This window comes from Tenrec ecaudatus, chromosome 6, assembly GCF_050624435.1.
Source record: "Tenrec ecaudatus isolate mTenEca1 chromosome 6, mTenEca1.hap1, whole genome shotgun sequence".
Classification (NCBI taxonomy): domain Eukaryota; kingdom Metazoa; phylum Chordata; class Mammalia; order Afrosoricida; family Tenrecidae; genus Tenrec; species Tenrec ecaudatus.
Window position 1 is genome coordinate 162855116 of NC_134535.1, and position 21076 is coordinate 162876191.

At 48.0% G+C, this 21076-nt stretch overlaps 1 protein-coding gene across 2 annotated transcripts in view; it reads right to left on the bottom strand.

The window, feature by feature from the left end:
- Positions 1-21076, bottom strand: part of RSU1 (Ras suppressor protein 1) — a 257042-nt gene that overhangs the window by 191147 nt on the left and 44819 nt on the right. For both annotated transcript variants that reach the window (XM_075552447.1, XM_075552446.1), the window contains one exon: positions 180-300. In XM_075552447.1, coding sequence (XP_075408562.1) covers positions 180-300 — 121 coding nt within the window. The remainder of the gene's footprint in view (positions 1-179; positions 301-21076) is intronic.

The following is a 21076-nucleotide window of genomic DNA, read 5'->3' on the forward strand; positions in this document are numbered from 1 at the left end:
TGCAGGACAACGAACGGCTATATTAAAACAATAAAACTTTTTACAAAATCTAAAGCGTAAAAATAAAATAGAAATTAGTTCCGCCCATGCAAGGAGATGCAGGCCATCCCTTGCCCATACTCTTCTCCCACCTCCTCCCCTCCCACCCCCCCTGGGGTCTCCCCTCCACGGCCACTCACCCAAGGTTTAGGTGTTTGAGTTTCTGGAGGCTGCTGATCTGTGTGGGCAGCTCCTCAATCTGGTTATTAAAGAAGTTGAGCACTTCCAAGTTCTTCAGTTCGGCTACGTTGGGTGGTACAGCTAGGGGAACAAAAGCACTGAGCGTGAATGAGGAGCCTCACTCCCAGGAGCGAACAGACACCACACATTCTCCCTCTCTCTCTTGCCAAGGAAGGAGGTGCAACTCCAGTGTGATCCCGTCCTGCACAGGTTAGATTAAAAGCATAATAGACAAATATTTGTTACATTAAAAAAATAAAGGCAGAAAACTCATAGCCACCGAATCGATTCTGACTCATGTGACTCTACAGAACAGAGTAGAACTGCCCCCTCCTCCCTGCTACCCCCTGCTTCTGGTTTCCAAACTGTAACTCTTTACAGGAGTTGAAAGCCTCATCTTTCTCTCTCAGAGGGGAAGGTGGTTTCAAACTGCTAACCCTGTGGTTAGCGGCCCAACATATAACTCACTAGACCACCAGGACAGGTCCATGTAATGCTTTGTTCTGTTGTACATAGGGTCGCTATGGAACTGACTCTTTGGCACCTAGTAACAAACTGAAATGTATTTTCTGATAGCTTAGAAGGCTAGAATAAACACCCTAGTGATGTTGTGGTTACCCAATGTGCTGCTAACTGCAAGGTCAGCAGTTCGAAACTACCACCCACGTGTCGGGAGAAGGACAGGGTTTTCTACTCCTGTAGAGAATTACAGTCTTGGAAATTCACAGGGCAGGTCTCTCCTGCCCTATAGTATTGCTGTGAGTTGGCATCGACTTGATGGCAGTGAGTTTGGTTTGGGTTTTTATTAGTAAACTAGAAGTCTAAATTCAGGTTGCCCATCTACTCTAGGGAAAGGCTGTCCAATGGATGGATGCAGGGACTGTGATAAGTGTTGTATGAGCCCCCAATAAAATGAGTTAGAAGAAGAAGAAGAAGAAGAAAGAGGAGGAGGAGAAAAAGAAACAACAAAGGCTGTCTCTCTGTCAGATCTAGAAGGAGGTCTTTGCTTCTTTGAATTTCTGCTCCTTGGAGATCTTCTTGTGGCCTGGAATCTTCCTTCCCCACTCTCAGCTTCCTTCCCCTGCTTAGTTAATCTCTATCTCAAGAGTCTGATTAAAGAAACACCCTGTACCAATCCTGTATTATTAACATAACAAAGACAACCCATCCCCAAATGGGATAACAATATAGGCATAAAGGTTAAGATTTACAACACAGTTGTTTTTTGGTTTGGGTTTTTTTTGGGGGGGGGACATGAGTCAATCAATAACAGTCCACCCAGTGCCCCCCCCTTCATGTCCTTGCCATTTGCAAAACACAGTCACCTCATTACTATATCCCGTAAGTTTTACATCAATTGCAAGTTCAAAATCTCATCTTCGGAAGCGCCTAAATCAAATATGGGTGATATAGGCATAATCCATCCTGGGGCAACAATCCTTCTTCATTTTATTTTTATTTTTTTACATTTTATTAGGGACTCAGACAACTCTTATCACATTCCATACATATACATACATCAATTGTATAAAGCACATTCATACATTCCCTGCCCCAATCATTCTCAAAGCATTTGTTCTCCACTTAAGCCCGTTGCATCAGGTCCTCTTTTTTTTTCCCCTCCCTCCCCGCTCCCCCCTCCCTCATGTGCCCTTGATAATTTATACATTGTTATTTTGTCATATCTTGCTCTATCCGGAGTCTCCCTTCCCCCCCTTCTCTGCCGTCCCTCTCCCAGGGAGGAGGTCACATGCGGATCCTTGTAATCAGTTCCCCCTTTCCAACCCACTCACCCTCCACTCTCCCAGCATCGCCCCTCACACCCTTGGTCCTGAAGGTATCATCCACCCTGGATTCCCTGTGCCTCCAGCCCTCATATGTACCAGTGTACAACCTTTTCCCTATCCAGCCCTGCAAGGTAGAATTCGGATCATGGTAGTTGGGGGGAGGAAGCATCCAGGATCTGGGGGAAAGCTATGTTCTTCATCGGTACTACCTCACACCCTAATTAACCCATCTCCTCTCCTAAACCCCTCTATGAGGGGATCTCCATTGGCCAACACTTGGGCCTTGGGTCTCCACTCTGCACTTCCCCCTTCATTCAATATGGTATATATATATACACACACACATATATATATACACACATATATATATACACATATATATATACACATATACACACACACATATATATACACATACATATGCACATATATATACATACACATGCCTTCTTCATTTTAAAGCCCATGAAATCTATAATACAGGTTTGCTTGCTTTTTTCCCAAAATACAGTGGTGGAAGAGGCACAAGGTAGATATTTCCATTCCAAATTGGGGGGAAGGGGACAAAAAACAGGAGGAAAGAAGGAACAGCAGCACTAAGCAAGACCCAAACCCAGAACAACACTTGACATTCACTGAAATGTGAAAATAGCCTTTCATTCTCCGGCGATGTTCTCCCCCCAGACAGGGGGCACTGGCCGGGCTCTGTGGACTTGGAAAGGAACCCCCTCTACTGCCTTGGTTTCAGTTCTACCTTCCGTGCTCCCTGGAATGCTCACTGCGCGCCCCAGTGAGGCTGGCCCCTTTTCCTGGTCCACCCGAGAAGCCAGGAAGGCTGTTTCCGGAATTCCCTTCAACAGTTCTGCTCATCCCTGAGGGACCCAGAGATGGTGATTTTCTCAACAGACATAGCTCTTCGGGCATGTTTCCTGCCATTTAGGAGGCCAGACATCTGAATTGACTGTTTGTGCCAGGGGAAAGCTTTCCTTCTCTGTTCCCTCTCAGGGACACAGTTTTGAGTTTCTGCTCGTGGAAGATCTTCCTGTGTCTTGCCGTGTCGCTTCCCCATCGCTGCATCCTCACTTGTGGAATCTCTTCTACATCTCAAATCTATACTAGCTTATCTCATTGACTCAATAGACACTATATGATTCTTGTCTCACTGGCATATCAAAAACAACCCGTCTCGAATGGCTGATAACCACTGGTGGACTGCCTACTCTTGGAGCCCATTGTGACCCACAGTGACCCCATACAGGGCTCCTCAGTTCTCTGCTGGGCTTGAACCACTGACCTTGCAGTTAGCAGCCTCACCCCTCATACACAGGGCTCCTGAGCCACAAGCACAGGGACTAGGAATTATAACACATATTGTTGCAGGACGCAATTCAGTTCTCTCAACGCTGCCCTACATCATAATCACAAAAGTTGAGTCTTAAATGATTAAAATAGTCAACATAGCCAGGTTTTGATGGTGGTCTCTGGATGAATGCAATTTGATTGACCCATGTGGGCACACACAGATTCACGTACACACAGGTGCATCAGATTATCAATAGATCAAAGCAGAAATTAGAAATACGAAAGAGCTAACTTGAGTCCTGTGAAGTTCCTCCTTCGCTAGAGAATACAGAAGGGGCTTCAAAAAGCTCATAGAAAAATGGTCTTACGAGCCAGTCAGGGTGCAATGTAGCAACGACGAAAGATACAACTTTCCTCTAGTTCCTAAATGATTCCCGCCCCTAACCCCAATTCTACCTTACAAATCTGGCTAGACCAGAGGATGTACACTGGTACAGATAGGAACTGGAAACACAGGGAATCTAGGACAGATGATACCTTCAGGACCAGTGGTGAGAGTGGTGATACCGGGAGGGTGAAGGGAAGGTAGGGTGGAAAGGGGGAACCAATTACAAGGATGTACATATAGCCTCTTCCCTGGGGGACAGACAACAGAAAAGTGGGTGAAGGGAGGCATTGGACATTGTAAGATATGACAAAATAATAATTTATAAATTATCAAGGGTTCATGAGAGAGGCGGTACTGGGGAAGGAGGGGGAAAATGAGGAGCTGATGCCAGGGGCGTAAGTAGAGAGTAAATGTTTTGAGAATGAGGAGGGCAATGAATGTACAGATGTGCTTTACACAATTGATGTATGTATGGATTGTGATAAGAGTTGTATGAGCCCCCAATAAAATAATTTACAACCAAAACAAAAAAGAAAAATGGTCTTAGAAGAAAACGCCATTTCCGATGAACTTTTTGAAGCCCCTCATATCTGTAAGTCCAAGTGTAAAAGCCAAAGGCATCTTTAGCTCAAAGTATCAAATTGGTAAATTCAATTTGCCTATGACCACATCTTATTGGCTGTGAGCTTTGGTTTGTATGGATTTCTAACTCTATGACTATTCAGAAGACCTGACTGGTTCAAGCCTCATGTCAGAAACAGGCAACATGTTTGCATCAAGCTACTATTAAAGTATGTATGAAATTCCAAACATGCACCTAAGATATTAAGCAAATAGCAGTTCCAACAGCCCAGTTTATAAGCCCCCGTGGAAATAAAGGCAAAGCGAACAAGCACAGGGTTCTCTAGGATCCTTTTTAGTCTCGACGCACTTTTCAGCTCTATGAAACATCTGACGTATCTGAGAGCTGGTCTCTTTTAGAGAAGGTGAAATAAGTCAGCTTTGAGGGGAGGCCTGGTGAAAGGGAAGGGATGTGCTCTTATTTGAGGAAAGTACTGTGGTGAGATGGGGGACTCACTCACTGTACTAGGATGAGCTGGAGGCAGGAGTCGAGATAGAGGTGACTGGGAGCTGGATTAGATACTGAATTGCTGGTTGTAGGGACAATGAGGAATGGACCCGATTTTAATGGGATGAAGGAGCCAGTCGGGTGTTACCTCCAGAAACTGCACTCTTGGGTAGTGTGTTAGTCTGGGTACTTTAGAGAAACAAATCCACACAAACTCATGTATAAGAGAGAGTTTTTTATAAGGGGTAAGTGCACATCAAGAAAACATCCCAACCCAGTGCTGCCCAAGCCCACAAGTCCAACATTAACCCATATGTCCGACACCATCCGCAAAGTCCTCCTCCATCTCACAAAACACACACTATGACGCTGACTGCAGGAGGAAAGCCAAATCAGTGAGTGTGTAAGCATCTCAGCGCTGGCTGGGGTCTCCACACGGCTGCTCCAGCACCCAGGGCTGCATCGGGGTAGGTTCATGCGGCTTCTCCTCAGGGATGTCTTGCAGGAAGTGGGCCTTGCCAGCTGAAGCAGGGAACTGGCTAAGGCAGCTGCACCGTGGTCCCACCATCAGAAAGCAAGAGACCCGAGAAGTAGAAAGGTGAGGCTCACCGAACCATTTATCCCTCCGCCCTTCAATGAACCCCACATGTATATATCGGCCAGGTTGGTGCAATAAACTAACTACCTCAGGTAGCACCATGTGTGAGGTTGACGTGCACAACTTGACTGCAAAAGACAGTGGCTAAGCACTTGGCTGCTCACTGAGAGGTTGACGGTTCAAACTCACCCTGTGGCTCTAAACCACAGTCCGGGAAATCTGCTGGCATGCAGGCGACAGTTCAGAAGGCCCTTCCTGTGGGGCAGTTCTCCTCAGTGACATGGGGCTGCCATGGGGTGGAATCGACTCAACAGCCCTCAACAACGCTCAAGAACACAATCTGGCGCCCCTGATGAGTGTGTGCAACTCATCCCCCAGAAAATGGCCAGGCTGGGTTGCTGGGGGTCATCGGACCTGCTCTCTCTCTCACTAGCCCAGCAAGTGGGTGGAGCCAGCTTCAGAATGAATGGTGCCAAGGCCCCAGAGCCCGCACGTTCCCGACCCGCAACATCCTCCAGCCACCACGGAGCTTGCTCGCCTGGCATTCATCTGATTGGCTTGAGGAGCAATAAAGACAGTCGGTGACCCCAGGAGAACATGATGATCTGAATTTAGCCACAACCAAGACGAATGCAGCCAGGGTTACGGCCGCCAGCCCCACACGCCTTTGCCAGTGCCATTCAGTGCTGGTCTGAAGGCATGGCCTCTTTGACGGGCTGAGCGATGCTATCACTGGCCTTGCTGGTCAGTCCAACTTAGAACCACACATTAAGCTTCACGTGCTGTAAGGCTTTGTTTTGTGGGTACAAACAGTAACCCCACACTCAGTTTACTAACCCCCTCCCAGCTTTTTGGCATGCCTGGGGATTTGTGGCTGAAGACTCCAGTCAAGTTAGTGGGGGGTGAGGGGAGGATTTAGCCAGAAAACCTCTGCACATGCTAAAGGTAAAAGGAAACAAAACATTTAGATCTATATGAAGGGAATCGCATTCATTCTTTCAACCAACTATTGGAGAACTACTATATGTACAATACCGTACTCTCAGCACCTGATATTTCAATACTTTTGGGATAAAGTAAGAGAGGCTTGTCATTTAAGATAAGCAAGTTATAAAAGGGTGAAATAAGTCAGCTATAAAAGGCAAGCATTATATAATTCCAGTTATAAATGGGATTAAATATTTAGGATGGACAAGTTTACACACACCTTAGAGTATTAATAATGGAGGGAGGGACACTCCTCTGGGGGGACACTGAGCTTCCACAAAGGGTGAAGAAGAATGTTGGAAACGGATAATGGTGGTATCTGTACAATGAGCACAATTCATGTCCCCAAACTGTATACACAATGAATGTTATTGTCTTGTTACCTATCTGCAAGGGGCTGCAGAAATCCCATGGGAAAAAGTCTGCTATCTTTTAATTCCATTTTTCCCCACGAAATTTTTGATGTCCCCTTGCATTTACTGTGATGAGAAAAACTAAGTCAACAGAAAAAGGCCATACGTCACAACAGTGCCAGTGTTTGCAGAACCAATCGCACCAGAACCGCCCAGGACAAAACAAGCAGTTAACCATCAGAGTTCCATTGAGTCATAACAAAACCACTTGCATAGGAGGCATGGGCAGTTTCAGCTGCCACAGTCACTGGTTAAAATGCTCAGGGGGGATTTTCAAAGTTGTCTCTGTGACATAGCAGCAAGAAAGGGTATTTCAAAATACAAATAAACATTGAGTATCAATTGATTTCTTTTGCTGCCTTTGAAACTTTCCTTTTTGGTCACGCACCCAGCTTCAGATAGTTAATGCAAGGGCTGAGCGCACAGCCGAGACAGGCAAGCGGGTGGTGGCACAGAGTCCCTGGCCTGACTCATGCTTCCCCTCCCTCAGCCTTAAACCCACTGGGGGTTCTCGTTCAACTCACAACCCGAGTCTCCGATTCTCTGAATGTAAGACTGCACGCTAACTCTTTCTAAGTTCTCTTCTCTCCAGTTTGGATAGTCTATAAATCCAAGTAGAGATGAATTACTAAAGTCAAAGGTATAGATTGAAATAGCTCAACAAAAGAGGCCCTCCGTTATGAAGCTCAGTCATGAAGAGCACTTTGTTTATGACAAAGAAAAAATCTTTATGGCGTATGGACTGGGGCAAGGTCAGCAGTTCGAAACCACGAGTCATTGCACCGGAGAAGGATGAGGCTTTCTACTCCTGTAAAAATTATAGTATCACACACAGATTGAGGCAGCTTTACAGGGTCACTGTGAGTCAGAATTGACTCAATGACAGTAAATTTGACATAGAATTCAGCACCAGTTCTTGGCTGGCCAATGCCTACTGTTTCCATTTAGACACTTTCCTTACTAGATTTGGGAGAAAGGTCTCTCAGCACTTTCAGATATTTCAGCCTCCAAAACATCACATTCTGCTCTAGTCACAGGACCAGACGGCTGCCAGACTATGCTGGTGCATTAGAAAAGGCGACAAAGACGCAGTTGTGTAACCCCTGGGAACTGTGCCTGGTGACTAGTGTCAAAAGTCTCTTCTGGGATTTCTGACTAGCCAAACCAACCAACCTAGCAAGATCCTCTTTTTCTTCAAGCCCTCCAAAATTGAAGAAGCTGAAAGCTATTAAAAAGTTTGACCCACCCACCAGCCCTTGGTTGTCCGAGACTTGGCGATCAGCTACCACCAGGTTTCTAGCTGGGTCCCAACAAGAACCCGGAGGTGTATACAAGGTTTAGAGGTGGGGGACAATAAGGACTCTGATAATATCCCCCACACTGCTGCTGTTATACTTGTTATTAGTGGTCCTTGCACACTGTTGTTGTTCTTGTTGTCAGCGGTCATCGGATCAGTTCCAACTCTGGGGGACCCCATGTACATGCAACAGAATCGAAGGCTGCTCGGTCTTGCCCCGTCGTCATGATCATTGATATGCTCAGGCTGGTGGAGCAGCCACTGTGTCCTCTGAGTGCTTTCCAACCTGGATGTCTCATCTTCCAGGCAACATCAGACAATGTTCGCCTGTGATGCCTGGAGGGGTGGGGAGCTGGGAGGGGGTTTACAGGAGAATTTTCAGAAGTTGATCACCAGGGCTCTTTCTTCCTTGTCTTAGTCTGGAAGCTCTGCTGAGACCTGTCCACTGTTGGTGACCCTGCTGGCATTTGAAAGGCTTCGGTCCGGCACCATAGAACATCCAGGTGACCGCCGCAGTGCGCACCGGCAGAGAGGGGTGAAATCTCTCACGTAAGCATCTCCTCAAAGTCCTCCTTCATGCAGCACGCCTCAGAATGCTCTGCTCAGGAGACACACGGAACTCACTGCAGCTCTCAGTGCAAGGAAAACCCTTACCCCCGGAGCTCTGTTTCTGAGTGACAGCTCTGCGGCTGCAGCTGCTGATGTTGGGTCCAGTCTTTTACAGAGCAGCACAGTCCCAGAGGATGCTCTTGCTGTAATCTGTAAGAGAGCAGATCCTCAGGTCTTCCCCCCACATGCCCACTGGGGGCTTGATCCAACAGCCACTGGGTTAGCAGCTGGGCCCATGGCAGTTTGCACCACCAGGCCTTTTTGAGTAAACACCTTCACTCCTCCCAAAAGGCAGGCATGAGCTACCAGGCACTGCGTGGCTGCGAACACTCACAAATCCAATGATAGCTGGCTCAAGAACAGGCTTCCCCCAACAAATTAACACCAGCCGTCTCTTCCCGAGAGAAGGAAACGCCACTGTCATTGTAGATGTTGGAACTTTGCTCTAGCATCACTTTGTTCCATAGTATGAGATTCATAATGGTGTGAGCTATCATCGTGTGTGTGTGTGTGTGTGTGTGTGTGTGTGTGTGACAGAGAGAGAATGCACACTAGAGAGAGACAGTGAGTGAGAGAGAGGTTAAGCATTTCAGCTTAACCACACAACAACCGCAGGGCTATGCTGCCAATGTGCAGCCACCACGAGCCACCTGTGGCTATTGCGAGACAGACCCAAATGAAATGAGACCCTCAGTTGCTCAGGGCACGTGTGCCTAGTGGCTACTGTATTGGGCGGTGTGGACAGGAATGTTCCCATCAGTGTGGAAGTTGCCGTCACCCTGTGCTGCCTAGAGCGGTGGATCTCAGACTACTGCTGCGCCAAGTGCAACAGGGTTACTTCAGGGCGCTCACTGAAACGCAGATGTGGGTGTACAGTCTCTGGTGCCACTCTGTAAAGGGGGCTCCCAAATGGTTCATTTCCAACAAGCTTCCAGGGGATGCTGAAGCTGCTGGTCTGAGGGCCACATTAATGTTCAACATGCTTTTGGTGATGTGCTTAGTGATCTAAAAATCATTGAATCTAATCCATCCGAGGGGCCTTCAAAGAGTTTGTGGAGAATTCCCACTAACTTTTCATTCCATTCTTCCATGAACTTTTAGAAGTCCCCTCGTATGTCCGCTAGCCTGAACAACAATCTGATAATACTCCATCCTATCTAAATGAAGACTTCTCTATTCCCCCTCTGTGGAACACAGACCCTGGGGACACCCAGTTAAAGTGCTGGGCAGCTGACCAAATGCTTACAGTTCAAGTCCACCGCCAGGTACCTCAGAAAAATGTCCTGCTGATCTATTTCCAAAAATAAAAAAAATCAACTACCGGAAATCCTATGACCCACAAGCGGGGAAGCCGTGAGCTGGGTGAGCCCTGGAACGGCTGGCTTTGGTCCTCTCACTTAGCTGGTGACACCCAGGGCTCATGCAAAGCGAGAAGACAAAACAAAAGTTCTAGGAGACGAATAACTCCCCGTGGACTGCAACAGTCAAGCATGGCAAGTGAACTCGTCCTTCCTCACAGAGAACAAATTTAACAGACAGACAATGTTGTGGTGAAATTGGGATGGAGGCGTTCAAATGACGATGCGGGAAGGTTAGCAGAACAAAAAATCAACCCACTGAACCCCCTAACACGCACACAACACACACACCACCATTCCAGGGAGTCACTGCCGACTCACGGTGAGGCAGTGGACGGCACGGACCTGGTCCGCAGCCCTCCGAGGGTTATGCTTGTTCCCAGGGGGCTGTCGGGCCTGGGTCTGAACCGACAACCTTTCAATTAGTAGCCCCGTACTTAACTCTGTGTGCCATGCAGGACCCTCTAAAACTCCCCAGTCCCTCCGAGCTAGGTCACTGCCAGCAAATTCATGGTCACCCAGCGTGGTTCCGTGACGAGATGGCACGGGCTCCACGGAAGCCCTTCAAAATGCCAGGGCCTCGCTGCAGAACGCCGGGCAGCAGGAGCGGCACGGACAGACCAGCCTCGGTGCAGCCGATCCGGGGGCTTGATGAGCAAAAGCATCTTGTGGCCCCGGAGGCGAAGACACAACGCTGCCGGGAGTGACAGCTCTCAGAGCAGCCAGCACCACGCAAAACAGAAGGACGGGAGCTGGGCGTGCGCGCAGCCCACGGAGGGTCGGTGGGTCGTGCATTGGTCTTTACAGCCATCTGTCTGGCGCCGGCATGTGGGTCCTCTTCCGATACAAAAGGGCAGTCTCCATGTTCGCACCCACGTGTGCTGGGCAGCCAGATGCTGCTCTGAGCACATGTAGGCTCTTGTCCTAAACACAGACTTGAAATCTGGGGATGAAGTCTACCCACCGCCACCAAACTCGCAAGTAGTTGTTGCAGCTCCGTGTCGCTGTTTTTGCTGAAGCACCAAGGCTGTGAAGAGTCCAGGGACCCTCGCCCAGCCAAGCGACCCTCCTCGGTGGGTAACGGTTCCGCCATGGCCTGCTGATGGCAACCAGTGCCGGATCAAGAATCTCCACAATCTACCCACAGCAGCGAGTTAAGGAGAAGCAACTGTAGGTGACCTACCTACTGGGAATAACCAGCTCTGGTTTTCATCAACTCAACGGCAGCGAGTTTAGTTTGGTTTTAGTGACCTAACGCAAAACAGGAAATGCAGGCTTGGACACCACGTTACGGATAGTGCGCAATAGCCACCTGGCATGCTCCCGTGCGACGCTGGAGTCATGATGGAATCAAGACCCCCGCCGTGGTTAGCACCGGCACGCTAACCGAGGGCAGGCCACAAGCTGACTATGCTCAGGCCCTGAGCAGGCTGGCCCCCCCTCCTTCAAACAAATGGCTCTAGGAAAACCGCCAGCCCACCTTACAGACATAGAAGTGACACTGCGAGAAGCGGAGGCGGGCTTGAGAGTTCCCCAAGGGCACAGCTGGAGAGGCCCTGGTGGAGTCGTGGCGACATTGGCCCAGGTACACCTGCCAAGCTTCAGAATCCGAAGACACCAATACACTGCGCAGCCAACGTTCGAAGGTATCATCCACCTCCAACCCCAAAGAAGAAAACATTCAGATCCCACCTCTATGTGGGGTTTGGGGGCACGGGGATTATAAAATACTAAGTTATAACTCATGAGAAACCCGTATTTCCAAACAACACTTACATGTGTCAAGGAAAATATCAGACACATAAGCAGGGCAAGTCCGATGGCGCCACACTGGAGGGAGACCCCAGCTGACAAAGCATCCCAGTCCGTTACAAGGAACGCCACCTACAGCCATCAGTTTCTGTTTGCTGCTGTGCAAACGCTAGGGATGTGTACAACGCACGGGGTGGCAGTGTGCGATTAGCCGGTGTTGGCCCTGGCAGATGTTCGATTTGATGATTTACAGCTGCAAACACTTCCGGGCAGGTTTCGCTTTCTGAACTCAAGGCAGAAGCTTCGGAGGCTTGAAAACCACGAACCCCCATACCATTCACTTTGCTCAGATCAAGAAGCAGGGAGCTGTTACAGCAAGGTGTGCGTGGAGAAATAAAGGGGAGGCCCACGCAGATGACACTCACTCATTTTCTGATTAGACAAACCATACCCATGCCCAGGGACTCTCTGGATCAGACACAGCTCTGCGTAAAACTGAAACTCAAAATAAAACTATCTGGATTTCATTTATAGCATTACTTTAAATTTTCCTTATTTGTAAAAATATACATAGGGCTCTTGAATACTTTTTAAACTGTTGTGAGAGGCAGGATTGGCTCTTGCAGCTCAGAAGTTTGCAGACCCTTGCTTTAGATGATCCAGAACCTTCCACAAGTACAGTTACCACCACCACCAACAAAATGCCAAGTCTGTTCATGATTAGAATACACATTTCCAACTTTTAAAATGCATGCCTGTGTGTATGTATTAAAATATACTGCAAACTTAGAAGTAATGTTTCCAACCCTCAGAGACAAAGAGAGCTCTGATTGATCATGATAGTGAAAATAAAAGGCAACAATGATGAAGACTAAAAACGAGAGAGATGTTTGACTTATGTCAGAACCAAGGGAGTTAGCAGAGGAGAACTACTTGTATTTAACTTCATTGCATAATACTTGTTGATCAAAATTCAGAAGGGGATCCCGCCACAAGGTGGGTAAATAAGAAACGATTAACATTTAAATGCCAAGTAGCCAGGTGGTCAAATTAAAAATTATAGCAAGAAGTATAATGTCATCAAACTGGAGGGACGTGATGTACTTACTCCAAGAGTTTACTCGTTCATTCCTTCCACAAGCACGTATCGAGTGCCCATCTGTTGTGCCGGGAGTCCTGGGGTTGGTGTGCTCTGTTGCTAACCAAAAGTTTGGCAGATCGAGTCCACCCAGGAGAACCTCAGGAGAAAGGTTTGGCGATCCCCTTCCAGAAAACCAGCCATTGCAAACCCTGTGGAACAGCTACACCCTGACACACACGGGTCACCATGACTCGGAATCAACTCAATATAACCAACCGCCGCTAGGCTGTGACTGTGAGAGACTACGGATAGAGCAGTGAGTGCGACAGACAGATCCCTGCCTTCTCCCAGGGGGAGGGACAGACAGGCAGGCAAACGTGCATTAACAATCAGACAGTGTTGCTTATATGCCCTGGTGAAAAGAGTGAAGGTAGAAAACAACAGAGCGCACCAGTGGGAAGAGGTCAGTTTTTATTAGGGTGGTTATGAAATGCTCTCTGCTCGGGGGACATTTGAACAGAGACCTGCAGGAAGTAAGAAAGTGACCACGGGGACATAGACAGCTAAAGAACATACTTCCTAAGCAGAGGGCACAGTCAACGTGAAAGTCCTGCAGGGAATGTGTGCGCTCTGACTCTGAGCAAAACAGAAACCTGGATGCTGCTTTAATGCATGCATAAATATACACATGCATGCATACATATATACACATGGTCTAATGCATGCATACACGTGCGTGCATACATATGTACACATGGTTTAATGCGTGCATACATATATACGTGCATGAATACATTTATACACATGGTTTAATGCATGCATATACGTGCGTGCATACATGCATACACATAGTTCACTCACTGTGATGGAGTCGATTCCGACTCATGGCAACCCTATGGGACAGAGGAGAACTGCCCCTGTGGGTTTCAGAGCCTGCCACTCTTTACCAGAGTAAAAAGCCTCAGATTTCTCAATGAGGAGCTGGTATTAAGGGCTCAAGTGGAGAGCAAATGTTTTGAGAATTATGGCAGCAAATGTACAGAGGTCCTTGGCACAATGAATGGATGTATGGATTGGGATAAGAATTGTACGAGCCCCCAGTAAAATGATTAAATTTTTTAAAAGCCTCATATTTCTCCTGAGGAGCAGCTACTAGATTTGAACTACTGACCTTGTGATAAGCAACCCAATGTATAACCACTACACCACCAGGGTTCCCTTACATATATGAATCTTTTGCTTAGCAGTCTAGTGCTTTAACTTTTTTATATGTACATATGTATGTGTGTGTACATATGTACATGTGAAGATGCTCACTGTTAAAAGTGGTGACGTGCTAGGCAAAAGATTGATGATTGGAAGCTACTAGCCACTCCAAGGGAGAAAGTATCTGGCTGTCTACTCCCATAAAGACCCCAGCCCAGGAAGGTCAATGGGCAGTTCTACTCTGGCCTCTAGGGCTGCTGTGAGCCGTCTCAACAGACCAAAACATCAGGATATCATGTGGCCAAGGAGGCGGTCATAGGGCGAGCAAGGGCACGTGCCACAGCAGCAGAGAGCAGAGGACCCCTGAGGGTGGGGTACATTAGGGGTGGCCTTGCAGGACACGAGAAGGACGTTTGGGCTTTACCTCTGAGAGACAGAGACCCACTGGAGTGACCTGAGTGAGAAGCGATAGGAAATCATCTCAGGGATCTTTGTTTGTTTATTTTATTAAATTAAAAGATCATTTTATTGGGGGCTCTTAACAGCTCTTAGAACAATCCATACATCAATTGTACCAAGCAGATTTGTACATGTGTTGCCATCATTCTTTTCTAGACATTTACTTTCTATTGAGCCCTTGGTATCGGCTCCTCTTTCTGCCCCCCACCACCCTCATGACTCCTTGATAAAACATTATTATTTTCATATCTTACACCAACCACTAGTTACCTTCCCCCATGGTTTCTCTTGTTTGTCTCCCTGGAGAGATGTGTGTGTATGTGTGTGTGTGTGTTTGTGTGTGTGTGTGTTTGTGTGTGTGTGTGTGTGTGTGTGTGTAAATCAATGCAAACATTTCCCCCTTCCTCCCCTCCACTCCCCATCCTTCTGGTGTCACTATTCCCATTCTTGTTCTTGGATCACTTGCGTCATGAGCTCTTATCTCTTATCTGTACCTGTGTACATGCTACGGTCTAGTCAGAAGTGAAAGACAGTACTGGGGTCATGATAGTGGCGGGGGAGGGTGAGGAAGCCTCAAGGAACCAAAGGAATATTGTGTGTTTCATCGATGCTGTACTGTGTCCTGGTTGACTCATTCCTTCCCTGTGACCCCTCTTGTAGGGAGATGTCCCATTGTCTACAGATGAGCTTTGGGTCTCTGCTCTTACCTCTCCAGTTCTCAACAATATGGTTTTTGTTGTTTGTTTGTTTGTTATGGGTCTACTGATGCCTGTTTCCTGGTTCCAAGGATACTTCATGATCACACAGACTAGAGTGCTTCTTCCATGTGGGATTGTTGCTTCTCTGCTGGACAGCCGCTTGTTTAACTTCAAGCCTTTAAGACTCTAGACGCTATATCTTTTGATAGCCAGACACCATCAGATTTCTTCAACACATTTGCTTATGCACCCATTTTATCTTCAGTGATTGTGCTGAGAGGGTGAGCATCACAGAATGCCAGTTTGTTAGAACAAAGGGTTCTTGCATTGAAAAAAGATATGAGCAGAGGTCTGAAGTCCGTCCACTACCTCAGTGTATTGCCATATAAATATATGTACATAAGCTAACACCTCTGCTTATATGAAGCAGTATATTTATGCATGTACACACCTATGCTTATACCTCTATCCATAGCCTTTGCTTCCTAGATTGAAATTATCTCCATCTTTTAAAGGGTTTCCCCGGCTGCTGTGTCACAACAAGACAGTGTGTGTTGTGTTGGAAGGGGCGTCAGACCAGACACAGGCTTAAGGGCAGAGAAGAAAAAGAAAACAGGAAGCCAGTGTAGTCATCTGTGCAATAAATAAATAAATCTCAGGGGAAAGAAAACACAAAGATAAACTCACCGGCATTGAGCCGATGCCCACTCATAGCGACCATAGAGGAGGGGATAGAATTTCCCTGGTGAGTATCTGAGATTGTAACTCTTTATGGGAGTAGAAAGCCCCTTCTTTCTTCTGCATATCATCTGGTGGCTTCAAACTGCTGACCCTGCAGTCGGCAGCCCGACTGGTAAGCACTGTGCCACCAGGAGTCCTAAGAGATGGCAAAATGGCATTGGCTGGAAGTGATCCCATGGTGAAACTGTGTGAAGATGGGTGAAAGGATTCTTGATGGAATCTATTCAAAGACAACGAGTTCCGTCTGTTGTGGTCTGTCTCTTAACAACACACTCTATCTTTTCCCCCAAAAACCTAGCCTGTGACATCCATTACACCCGCTACACAGAACTCACCATATTCATGATTAAAAAGCTTAGGAAGAAGGTTAATAGCTTGCAATGTAAATGAGATATGCAACAGATCCAGTTATTAATCATATTACAGAGTTCTCCAGGTCTGCTCACAAACAATTGAAGGCATGCCACTCTACTTTAAGCCTCAACCCAAAGGCATTCGGCTCACGCTCCCTGAACTAAGCACCCAGAGGCGCTCCACTCCGGAAACCCTCAGCCAGAAGGCACTCCATGCTATTCCATTTCGTAGGTCAGACAGCCCAGCACCCTTCTTTTCAAGAGAGCCTCTGGCCCCAAGCACTTGGTTTACTTGCTCTGCGGCCTGGGAAGGGCACCACTCTGTTTCGTGCTCTGGCTCCAGGTTCTGCTGCTGCTTCTTGGAGGTCACAGCTGTCTCCTGGATCCGGGAGGCTCATTGCGCAGAGATCTTGGGTCCAGAGGATGTGCTCTCCCCCCCCCCTCAGCTCTCAATGGGAGTGAGATTCCACCTGTTGCTTCTCAGAGGGCTCATTTTAAACCCAATAGGACAGCATCCCTGTGAATCCTCATTACGCTGACACACAGGTGAATTCTGTCCATCTCTTCCACACTCCTACCACTCCCACACAGGGAAAGGTCGTCTGGGGAGGAGTTAGAGACTTTGAGGAGAAAGACACATTAAATAAGTCACTGCCCCTCAAGTCCTGAGGGCACACTGGTCAGCACTCAGTTCAGGTTTGGTGGTTCACACTCAAGACCTCGAAGTCTGCCCCCATCGGTGGGATAGCCTAGGAAACCCTATGGGGTGTTCTACTCTGCCTCTTTGGGTAACAATAAGTCCAAAATCAGTGCCATGGCACCTAACAACTGGATGTGTGACAATAAGAGAAAGAAAGAGGTTTGGGTCCTCAGTAAGATAGATTGCCATGATGCATTTTCAGACATGGGCAAGACAGCAGGAAGAAACCACTGGTCAATGTGGGGGTGAACGTTAGGGGTTATCTTCTGACCATATCACTGGGTATGGGATGCCTTAAGACCTCTAAGTCTGAGCAGTACAGGGAGCTGTACTAAGGTGTAGAAGCAAAGTCGAGACTTTTTGAGCCGGGTGGTATGGAGAGTTCACTCAATAAATCGTGGTAAGGGAAGAGGATACAGAAGACAGAGCCTAAGACACCCTGGGGTTCAGTGGGCAGAGGACTAAGGCAGAATGAGTCAGGGAGCTGGAGGAGAGAGCAAAGTGAGAAAGGAAAGCTAAGCAGGTGACGTCCTAGAAGCCAAGGAAGTCAGGAAAGAGGACGGGATCGTGTGCGTCAAATACTACACTGAACGTTGAGTCGAAGACAGCTCGAATTGACCATTGGCTTGGGGGAGAGAGAGCTCAGTGCTGCACCTGAGAAGGTTGTAGGTGGTGGTAAAAACTCTCTCAAAGTCACCACCATCAAGTTGATTTGGGCTCCCAGCAGCCCTAGAGGACAGGGTAGAACTGCCCCTGCGGGTTTCAGAGACGACAACTCTTTACGGGAGTAGAAAGCCTTGTCTTGCCCCAGTGTTGTGACTGGTGGTTTTCAATTACTACCAGGGCTCCCTGCGTGGAGTTATTGAAGAAAAAAGCCTGACAAGAGTGTGGTGGAGAGAACAGGTGGAGTTTGGAGTTTAGACGATTCTATCGTGGTGTTCTGCTCTGAAGGGGGGGCGAAAAACAAGGTGGCAGCTGATCTGAATGTGGAGCTAAGGGGAGCTGATGGAAGAGGAGCAACTACAGCATGGCTTTCTTCTGACAAGAATGAACTAGAAAGGAGGGTAAACTGTGGGTGCAAGAGAGAGGGGCTAAGCGGCCAGGCTGACTTTAGGTAGGCGTGGAGAGTCCCCGGTATAAATGGCCGGCACTCAAGGGCGAATCCCGCGGTGAGCAGCTTGAGTGCACCATGGCCTGGTGCTGACGAAGAAAGGCCTGGCAGGCTACTTTGGTAAGGTCACAGCCATTGAGAGCCCTACTGACAGAGCCGTGCTCCTGAACCCTGTGGGGTCACCAGGGGCGGAAAGAGGCGCTGTGTTCTCCACAGAAGCAGTGCAGAAGGCTGCTTTACAGGGGGGGGGGGGGGGGGGGGGGTTCAGATGCACTCACTAGGAATGTAACAAGGGGCAGGGTGGATGCTCGCTCTGATCGCCCCTATATCCTCAGGGAAATTAGAAACAAGTTGGGAGACGGGGGTGAGGGGAAGATGGGAGGTTTGCGTCAAGGATGTAGTTGTCTGGGGCCATAAAGGCAGCAGCACAGCCAGATGGCACTCTGGTCCAGCAGAGGTCAGTAGCCACAAAGGTAGCTGAAGGCCGGTCCTTTTCTAGTACATTTGATTCTAGTCACATTCAGCTGCCCTGGGGGTGAGCAGGAAAGAGCTGCCTAGTCAAGAAGGGGAGTGAGAAGAGGGCGAAGGGAACTAGGGGCGGAAGTACGGGATCCGTTGGTCGTGGGAATCCAGGCTGGTGAAAAAGACAGTGCAGACTTAGGAGCAGGAAAAGAATGGAGAGGAAGAATGCAGTCGGGTCCCAGGGGGGTCAAAACACCACAGCAGTGCACGACCTGCGGGAATCCAGGAGCGCCACGACGCAAGGCCGGGGAGGGAGGGGAGCCAGGGGGTGTGGACAGAGGTCTGGAGGAACCACCAAACCAAACACCAACTCACCAAGCCAAAAGCCACACTCACTGTCCTCTAGTCGATTCTGACTCACGCAACTCTACAGGGCAGTGAGATAGTTAAGGTTTATTGTGCCAACCTGGCCGACAAATACATGTGGGATTCATGAAAAGGCAGAGGGATAAATGGCTTGGTGAGTCTCGCCTTTCTAGTTCTCAGGTCTCTTGCTTTGTGATGGTCGGACCAGGCTGCAGCTGCCTTAGCCAGTTCCCTGTTTCAGCTGGCAAGGCTCACTTCCTGCAAGACATTCCTGAGGAGAAGCCACAGGGAACTACCCCGATGCAGCCCTGGGTGCTGGAGCAGCCGTGTGGAGACCCCTGCCAGTGCTGAGATGCTTACACGTTCACTGATTCAGCATTCCTCCTGCAGTCAGCATCATTGCGTGTGTTTTGTGAGATGGAGGAGGACTTTGTGGATTGATGTCGGACATATGGATATGGGCTAATGTTGGACTTGTGGGCTTGGGCAGCACTGGGTTGGGATGCTTTCTGAATGTACAGTTACCCTTTATATAAAGCTCTCTCTTATATACATACAAGTTTCTGTGGATTTGTTTCCCTGGTTTGCCCAGACTAACAGGGGCAGGTAGAGGCTGCAGCCCCTTATTGGAGTAGAAAGCCCCTTTCTTCTCCCCTGGAATGGCTGGTGGTTTCAAATGGCTGCCCTTGTGGTCAGCAGCCCAACGCGTCCACACTATGCCACCAGGGCTCCCCGCAGGTGCCACAGTTGTTAGCAATGGCATGGCCATGGACACAAGGCTAAGAATGAGTGGCCGACGCTGGGCAGAGGCCTGAGATGATGGAGCGGTCAGGCCACAGTGACCGTTCCACAATCTGAAGCAAGCATAGTTATAGAGTGTCTAGTTAACGGAATACAAAAATTACCAAAGAATGAGAGGAAACTATTTGAAGTTGAATAAGGATGGGTCACGGGGAGGTGGTGTGCACGGGGAATGTTCAAAGGGTGGAAAGTGGCACTGTCTGTTCAGAAAAGGAAATCATCGACTATCATAATACTGCTTTCTTGACTACCTAACGATTCCAGTTTACCAAGAACTGAGAAGATCCTATTTAAGGTCTAGATCCAGTGAGCAAATGCCTCTAAAAATCCACTGCCACCGAGTCAACCATGATTACAATGAGGGTTGTCAACAGTTAGAACTGACGACGATACCTAACGGTGACAGCAACATTACTAAGATCATAGCATGCATGAAAATGAATTATGTTATTCAATATGCATACGGTGGGGGAAATGGCCACTTAAGAAGAAATGGTGCAAACATGTCTTTGCTTCAATATTTGGTGCATATTGCATGAGATAACAACTCCCCCTCTTTGGCCTGAATACTGCAAAGCGGAGGGATACCCAAATTAACAGAAACTAAGCGACAGCCTGGAAAGAGATCAGATGATGCGCTACATTAGGCAAATCTGCTGCACAAGACCTCTTTAGAGTACTGAAAAGCAAGGAGGTTATTTTGAGGACTAAGGTGAGCCTGATCCGAGCCATGGTATTTTCAACCATCTCATATAAATGTGAAAATTGGACACTGACTAAGGAAAACCAGAGAAGAATGGATGTGTTTACATTACGGTGCTGGCAAAAGATATTGAAAATATCACAGACTGTCAAAGGGCAAACAAACTTATCTTGGAAGAAGTACAGCCAAGATGCTCCTTCCAGGCAAGGATGGCAAGGCTTCACCTCATGTACTTTGGACTTGTTATCAGGAGTGATCGGTCCCTGGAGAAGGACATCAAGCTTGGTAGAGTAGACGGTGAAGGCCCTCGACAAGATGGATTGACACAGCGGCCACAACAATGGAATCAAACATAAGCATAATTGTGAGGCTGTCGTGGGACCTGGCAGTGTTTCGTCTTCTTGCTCGTAAGATCACTATAAGATGGAATTGACTTGTTGGCACTTAACAACAACATCAACAAGAGGGGCCCTCGTGGCACGGTGGGCTGCTCGTTGGGAGGGGAGGGGCTCTAACCACAAGGTCAGCAGTTCAAACTCAGCAGCTACTCCGTGGGGTGAAAAGGTGAGGCTGTCTGCGAATGCAAAGATGTACCGTCTCAGAAACCCACAAAGGC